At 33.5% G+C, this 7918-nt stretch overlaps 1 protein-coding gene across 1 annotated transcript; it reads right to left on the bottom strand.

The window, feature by feature from the left end:
* LOC107631460 (putative potassium transporter 12) lies at nt 791-6045 on the bottom strand. The gene is made up of 9 exons (XM_016334917.2): nt 5412-6045; nt 4445-4673; nt 4097-4345; nt 3762-3812; nt 3328-3588; nt 3037-3089; nt 2733-2847; nt 2347-2601; nt 791-2108 (listed from the first exon to the last, which is right to left on the bottom strand). Exons 1-9 carry the CDS (start codon nt 5691-5693, stop codon nt 1039-1041), a joined length of 2565 nt encoding a protein of 854 aa, XP_016190403.1. The 5' UTR covers nt 5694-6045; the 3' UTR covers nt 791-1038.

The raw sequence follows: 7918 nt of genomic DNA, 5'->3' as shown, positions 1-7918 counted from the left end.
TCTTTTTCCTTCTTTGAAAAAAAAAAATACTTGAGCATACTAACTATAAGACAATTTCATACTTGGGTTATTTTTTGAACAATAATCTGAATTTTGATTACACCGATAGTTAGTTATTTTTTAATAAACACTTTATATTGCAGATTGAAAAAAAATACTTCCGATCCTTGATACATGTAATTTTTTGACATTAAACACCTACAACTAAAACAATTATTTTCCAATTTAATTTTAGAATTTAATTTTATAGAAAAAGAAAATATACAAAATTTCACATTAAAAATAGACAGATAACAAGTGCCCCTTTTTTTTCTTATCCTTTTTGTTCCCCACCAACCCTATTCTTATTTATACACACTGACACTAACTTGAATGTGGTTTTCATAAAAAATTCTTGGTTCAACTTCAGATGAATTATGAGAAATGGGGCACAAGACCCAAGACCAAGTTCATAGGGTAAATACATCCCTTTCTTCATGAACATTTGCAGACAAAGGGACCAAATTATTCGGGGAGTTTCCCTATCTTGTTCCAATATTTTTCCCACAAAATTTTATCTATTATTAAAACAAAAGTTTTAAAGATAATGCTTCAGTATATAATACTCAATAACTGTATATGATTTTTATTTAAAATAATAAAATTGATTTTTAATTAAAATGATAAATTATGATGTTTAATCAATAGTTGATTGATGTTAGCCCCTATTTTGGCCAAAATGAAAGAAGAATCAAATTTTTACATCATCATTATTATTATTATTATTATTATTTCATGTTTTGGAGCTATGGACTAGTACAAGCATCTCTAAAGAAGATTTGAACAAGAATATGAGTCTTCTCTCATAAATTACAGATTCTGAAACAATTTCAATTTCAGACATAAATCTAACTTGTGTACACAAAATTACAAGGCAACACATAGAATGAAAACTTCATCAGCAATCACCATTGACAGAGAAGAAAAGAAGAATAGGAAAAATACCAAACAACATTGCACTTGACAATTATCAGAAAGAACCAGCAAGGATCATGAGTCTCAGACCATATATGTCATCCCAACTTGAATGATATTGGTGTGAGGGACTTTCATGTTCGCCGTGCCGCCTCTGCAGTTCTTCCTAAGAAATCCATAGAAATAGTTTATCACTAACTTCTTAAAGAAGAAAGAGTTCTTCTTTGCCCTCACATCTCCATGTCCAAGCAAATAGGTGCATCCTGATTCCATTGCTTCTCTTAGGGCCGAGAGCTCATACTCGAGACCAGGATCTTCGGCCGAAGATGACATATAACTGGAAGGTAATGCTAATGGCAATGCTAATGATGCAGCTTCCTTAGAGGTAGAAGTAGTTCCTTCTCCTTCTAAATTTTGACCTTGCATAAGTGGAATCCGAAGCTCCTCTGTATCAGGATGATGTTCAGTATCCATTGATTTCACTGACACATTATCCGTTTCTTCGGTTAATGCACCCTCCAATTCTAAGGCAGCTTCTTGAGCTTCCCTTCTCAAGAATTTCTCAAGGCTCTCAATGAGAAGTTGCTCGAATGCGTGGTGATCTTCTTTCCTTACATCTTTGTAACCATACCTTGCAACACACCGGAACATATGGTAATCTTTCGGGCAAACTCTTCGAAACAGAAACCTTTCCTCCTGAGGAACCACAGGGATTGGAACATATTTAATGCAGACAAAAACTATGGTAGAGTGAATAGCAGGAAGGCTTAGCAAGAACTGCAAGAAAATGGAGGGAATGCCTTGGACAAGCTCATTATATAACAATCCAATTCCGGGAACTCTTAGTGTTCCAAGATTGGAGCCAAGATCAAGCATCAAGTCTGATGAGACTTTCTCTCTGACTTCGCTCCGGTACTTCAATACACTGCCATAGTTCCACGTGTACATCACGGAGAGGAAGAAAGTAGCAAAGGCAAGAGGAAGCCAGCCGCCTTCAAAGAGCTTCGAGAGGACAGCAGACATGTAAATCAGCTCCACGGAACCAAATAGTAATGGGAAACACAGCGCCAAAAACAGATTAGTCTGCCAAATCAGAAGCATTACAAGTGTCACCAAGGCAGTGCTAACCATCATGACACCAACTTCAGCAATGCCTGCAACAATTACATGAGATGCATTAGCACAGATTAACCACAAATTTTCTTCAGCATAACATATTATATAAATATCATTTGGTTACTTTTAGTATTTGTTGAGTATTTGATACTATCCATTGCATAAAAGATGCTGATAACAGTGATACTACAAAATTATGAATCCCATGATCAAGCTAAAAAAAAGAAAAGAAAAAGATAGAAGATTCCTAGAGAATAGAAGCAGGGAACACTTTACCATATGCATTTGCAATATCAGTAGTGCTTTGGAAGATTGAAACAACAATTATGCACATGATCATTAGAAACCAGTTCATTACAGGGATGTAAATTTGTCCCATGAACTTTCTCGAGGTATGAATTATCTTGAGCCTGGGGAAGCATCCTAAAGCCATAGATTGCTTTACACACGAAAATGTAGCCGATATCATTGCTTGACTGGCAATCATAGCAGCTAGTGTGGCTACAACAAACACTGGCCAGAAGAGACTTTCTGTTGCACACACAAAGTACAAACAACAGGTACAAGATGATTACTACACTTGAAATAAAAATCAATTTTCCACCCAAAAAGTACAGTGATTTTGTGTGCATAGAAGCAGTAATCATTTCATTGAATATCACCTGGAACAGAATCATAGAATATCCTTGAATAAGAATGGGGATTCTTCATCAAATAAGCAGCTTGGCCCATATAAGCTAGGAGGAGACAAGGAAATACCACACTAGTGAAAGCAATCTGTATAAGCATGAGACTCAGTTAAGTACAAAACAACAAACTAAGCCTTGTTTCACCTCAGATCAGGTGACGCCACAATGTTCTATCATAATCATATTCGTTTTAATTATGTTCAAACTATGAAACATGCGATGATGCAAACTTAAATGCTTCACTTTTCAAAACCAAACAATTAAAGGATTCACAAACCTGTATTGCTGGTACAGAAAAATGACCCAGGTCTGCAAACATTGCTTCTGCACCTGTGGTGAGGACAAACATACATCAATTATGTTCTTAATGAATGAATTATTAACTTCCAAGTCCTGTAAAAGTTTCGTGGTATTTTCCATCATGTTCAGTTTAATGCAATATATCGCAGCATGCGAAAATAATGAAAAGAAATGCAAACTTGCTATTGACTAAAATGTTCTTTAAAGAACTAAACTTACTAGACAAACAAAAGAAAAAAAAGGTATAAAATAAATAAATAATATATACCTGTAATACACAAAACACAACCACCAAGAGCTGACCATGCAGCTTTGCCATTTTTATTGAAGAAATAATATACATAAGCTGGATTGATAGCTCTCAGAACCGTAACATCATAATTAAATATGTTATATAGTCCAATAGAACCCAGAGAAAAGAACCATAAAGCAAGAACTGGAGCAAACATGAAACCCACTTTACTGGTACCAAACTGTTGGATGCTGAACAAAGCTACTAGGACTGCAATTGAAACACCAACCAAAGCACCTGCAAGTAAGAACAGAAAACAAATATCTGACCCTTTTTGTGCAAAATGCTAATCTCTGCATCCATAGTTCCATAAGCGAAAACATGTTTTCTCAAGATAGATTGTTATATTTCTACTATTGCTTTTCTACTTCCAATTAAGACTACTAGAAAGAAGAGGAAAGTATACTCACCTGTACCAAATCCTTTTACTTGACCTTGTAGACCACTTATGGCAGACATTACTGCAACAGAAAAACATACCATGAATATTCTTAAGTTAGAACAAAGCATAGCTTCTCTCAACATCAGTCTTAATAAGACACAAAGAATTGTAAATGTTCCGAGAAAGAGGTGGGATGGTATGTTGACTACTAATAGGAACAGCAGGAGAAAACTGCAAATTCAACTAGTTCAGCTCAAAGATAAGTTGTTACAGTCACACCTCAAGTTATCATTTGATCATCATATGATGGAAACAAAGAATTTGCAACAGGGTTTCATGACAAAAATTTGATTTTACATGTACCTGATATTGCTGGGGTTAGAATACCATCTCCAATAATCATGGAAGTTCCCAACAAAACCAAAACCAACAAAATATTTTTCAAAGTTGCTCTTCTTTCCAAGGTCTCCTTTATTTTCAAAGCCCTTTCTAGCTCTGGAGTAGGCAGTTTGAGCTTAAAACTAGATATGTGCTCGTCAGCTTGTTGACGATTTGGTAGCATATTCACATTTGCATACCTACAAATCAGCGAGTATAGCGCAAACGTTCCTCCTATAATTTAACAATCATAAGAGGATTACAATAAAATACAAGTGTGGAATGAAAAGATTACAGAAGTGAATTATTCTGAGTGGGAAAGAGAATACTAACCTTCTCCATTATCATTTGCTTTGAGCACTATAAAAACATACTTGGCTAGTGGAACAAGAGCTATTGTGTACATTACCAATGATAAAGCCCCCAAGACATCAACATCTGATTCAATTGGAACCTTGCTGAAGACATCAGAAAAAACGTATAGAGGACTCGTTCCCATATCGCCATATACAACACCAAGAGTCTTAAATGCTAATAGAAGGGTGGGCCAAAGGGTCATATCCTGATTTACATAAGTAGAATAGATTATAAAGAGTGAGGTAGCTCTATTTCAGGACACTTTTCAAACATTTTGTGTGTGATGATTACAAGTATTTCGTTAATATACAAGACCATGCAACATTGTACATCCAAATAGGATCCCCCTCCCCTATTGAGCATAGAGTCATACTTGCTCTCCCAATTAGTGTTCTCTCCAAAAATGTTTCTCCGAGGCCTTAGCATGGCTTTACTGCTACATCAACACCCTTCTTTGTCTTGTGCATTTTTTTTATCTTTCAATACAACAATACTAATGGGTCATATAATCCCATGCCAATGATAACCGGTGAGAATATTCACTTTAGCAGGTAAAGTGGAAGATTTTTCCAGTTGGATCAATAAAATGAATTGAGTTCCATTTTTAATTTTATTGATCTAATAGTAAAAAACCCTGGTACTTTAGAGGACCTAAATTCTATGATAACCTCTTTCAATGTGCAAAGAACCTTAAAATAATATAATTGGTGCCTTTTTCCTTCACAAACTACAGGCATAAAGTACAGTGAAATACCTAGAGAACAAGCTCAAAAACTAATCTGGAACAAGTTGTTTTCAATATGTACAATTAATAAAATTTAATTAGATCTAAAGCACTAATATCATTATAGCACTAAGTAGTTCTTGTTTCCAAGAGCTTGTAAGAAGAAATGAAAACTGAGAATTATACACTGACAACAATAGTAAAATAATAATAATATACCTTAGTGTGGTGACCATGAGCTCCACCAATTTCCATGGCTTCAACATCAAAGGAATCAACCCTTTTGGGCTTCTTAACAAGCCTTCTCCTAATTGTTGTTCCATACCCTTCTCTACCATCACTATCATGGAGCCTTGACCATGGAGGAACCTCATCCCAATCCACCACTTCACTGCCATCAACCCACCTTGAAGATTCACTGCTCCCACCACTGCTGTTGCTCCCTTTCCTTGCCAACAACCTCACACTCCCACTACTCTCCTCAATCCTATCCACCTTCATTCTTCAAGCACCACACAAACCAACAACAGAGAAAGAACTTAAAAACCCAGATACCAAATTGGATCAGCTTCTGAAAGTGTGAAACTTTATCAGCAGATTTTCATGATTTTTCAGGAAAAAGTTCATTTTTTTTTTCCTGGGTAGTGTTGAATCATATAGGACTGTGTCTGTGTAGTACACTGCAGACCCTAACTGCTGTTACAGTTGAAACATCAGAAGAGCCAGTTTGGCCCCCAAAGTGACACATTACAATTTACAAGTCATCAATCAATGGATCAAGATAATTCATTTTTGGGTGCATATAAATTTTTATTTTATTTTCTTCAATATTTAGTTTGATGTCAACTTAATTTCCCCTCTTGTTAATTAATTAGGCATGGATATTGTTGATTACTTAATTGATTAATTGTTTTCACCAAAATAAGTATATTGAGTTAACAACTTCACATGACAAAGTCTGCAAGAGAGAGAGTGTCATCTTTGTCGTTATTATTGATGAATACAAACTTATGGAATAAATTATGATTGCTTTTTTATATATTATTATTAAAAGAAAGCAACTAAACAAGTACTGGCTATTATCATATTAATTAAGACGTTAAAAATAAAAAGCAACCCAATAATACACTAATAATACAACTAAAAAAATTAAATAAATTCAATTAGGCATCTTGCCAAAATTAATATATTTTTAAACTCTTCAGATGCTCAATTTGATATTTGTATTTATCTATAGCTATAAATTATCTATAAAAAGTTCTCGGTTTATAATGAAAATAAAACTCAGATATTTGTGAAAATCAAATACGGTTAATGTGCAATGGTGCTTACATTTGTCTTCTTGTTTGAACGCTTGACCATTGAGCTTGCATAATTATGAAGCAGATGGAACATGTACCAAACAACAGCGACACTACCGTGAGTCCGTGAAGTGTCCCCACAACAATTTCATTTTCCTGGTATTCTATTAATTTAAATTTAACGGGATAATCTTGATCAATTGTTAATATAATGCGTACGCCAATGCAAAGATTATAACTTATTCATGCCTTACTTTTATATGTTTCTGAACTTACAAATTAGTTTTTATATATATTTTTTTAATTTTATTTTACTTACATAGGTTACGATAGAAATGGCAATCGGACAGGACAGGACGAGGACGGAAGGCGTCTCTTTACTTTCTGTCTCTGTTCACAGATTTTTTGTTTTTACTTCGATTTTTATCAGAGGAAAATATTGTGGAGGCTACTTAGATAAAGACGCGTAAAACGTCTTTTTTTAAAGATGTTTTCATGTTGTGTTTTAATTGGTTTCTATATAATTTATTCGGTGTTCCTCATCACATATTATTAAATTCCTTAAAAGATTGTCTTTCCAAAAACAATAAAAAATATTTAATTTAGACTAAAACAAAAAAGGTAAAGATTAACTATTAGATTTTTTTAAAAGATTATTTACATAAAAAAATATATCACATTCATCAATATATATATATAAAACAAGCTCTTAAAATTTTTATAAATAAAAAAATAATTAATTTTTATTCGTACAATATCTCAAATTACAGATCAAATACGGATAAATACTGTGGATTTATATGGATACGATCTAATTTATGAACACCCCTAACTACTACTATAGGTTCATTGTTGCAAAAGAATGCTTCTTTTATTATAAACTATTATTAGATCTTAATTACCATTAAAACAACTTAATTATCAACAAAGACATAATACTTATTGGTCTCTGAAATTATGTTCGTATTTGAATCAATAGTTGTAAAAACCGAACTGGATCGGCTGGTTCGACCGAAAAACTAGTGAACCAGACTAAAACCGAATCTAGTTTGGTTCGGTTTACTACTTGGACCGTTTAAGGAATAAAATCGGTGTGAATCGGTAAGAACCGGTGCAAATCGGTCTAACCGAACTGGTCTGCTTGAAAAAAATTTTTAAAATGTCTCTACAAGATCTCGAACCAAGAACCTTGGAGCAAAAACAACCTCTACTTGCCACTTAGCCATTGCACTTCTAAGTATTATCTTTGACAAATACTAATTATATAGTATACATAAATATCTAATTTAATTTAATTTTTGTTTTTTCTATTTTTAAAATTAATTATATTTTAATTATATACCATTATTAATATAAATATAAATTTCACTAAAAATTTATTAATTTACTTGATCTATTTTATTGCTAGTATTGTGATTAAGGTTA

The sequence above is a fragment of the Arachis ipaensis genome, chromosome B03 (assembly GCF_000816755.2).
Source record: "Arachis ipaensis cultivar K30076 chromosome B03, Araip1.1, whole genome shotgun sequence".
NCBI classification, from domain to species: Eukaryota; Viridiplantae; Streptophyta; class Magnoliopsida; order Fabales; family Fabaceae; genus Arachis; species Arachis ipaensis.
Note: the sequence above shows the minus strand (reverse complement) of the source record. Positions and strands in the feature narration are given on the sequence as shown.

What these genes read in the sequence shown, in the direction of transcription:
- LOC107631460 (XM_016334917.2), bottom strand. Translation starts at nt 5,693, where the DNA reads ATGAAGGTGGATAGGATTGAGGAGAGTAGTGGGAGTGTGAGGTTGTTG. An exon ending in ATTCTATGATTCTGTTCCAG is followed by an intron (nt 2,602 to 2,732) that starts GTGATATTCAAT and finishes TGTGTGCAACAG; the next exon opens with AAAGTCTCTTCTGGCCAGTG. An exon ending in TGATATTGCAAATGCATATG is followed by an intron (nt 2,109 to 2,346) that starts GTAAAGTGTTCC and finishes TAATTGTTGCAG; the next exon opens with GCATTGCTGAAGTTGGTGTC.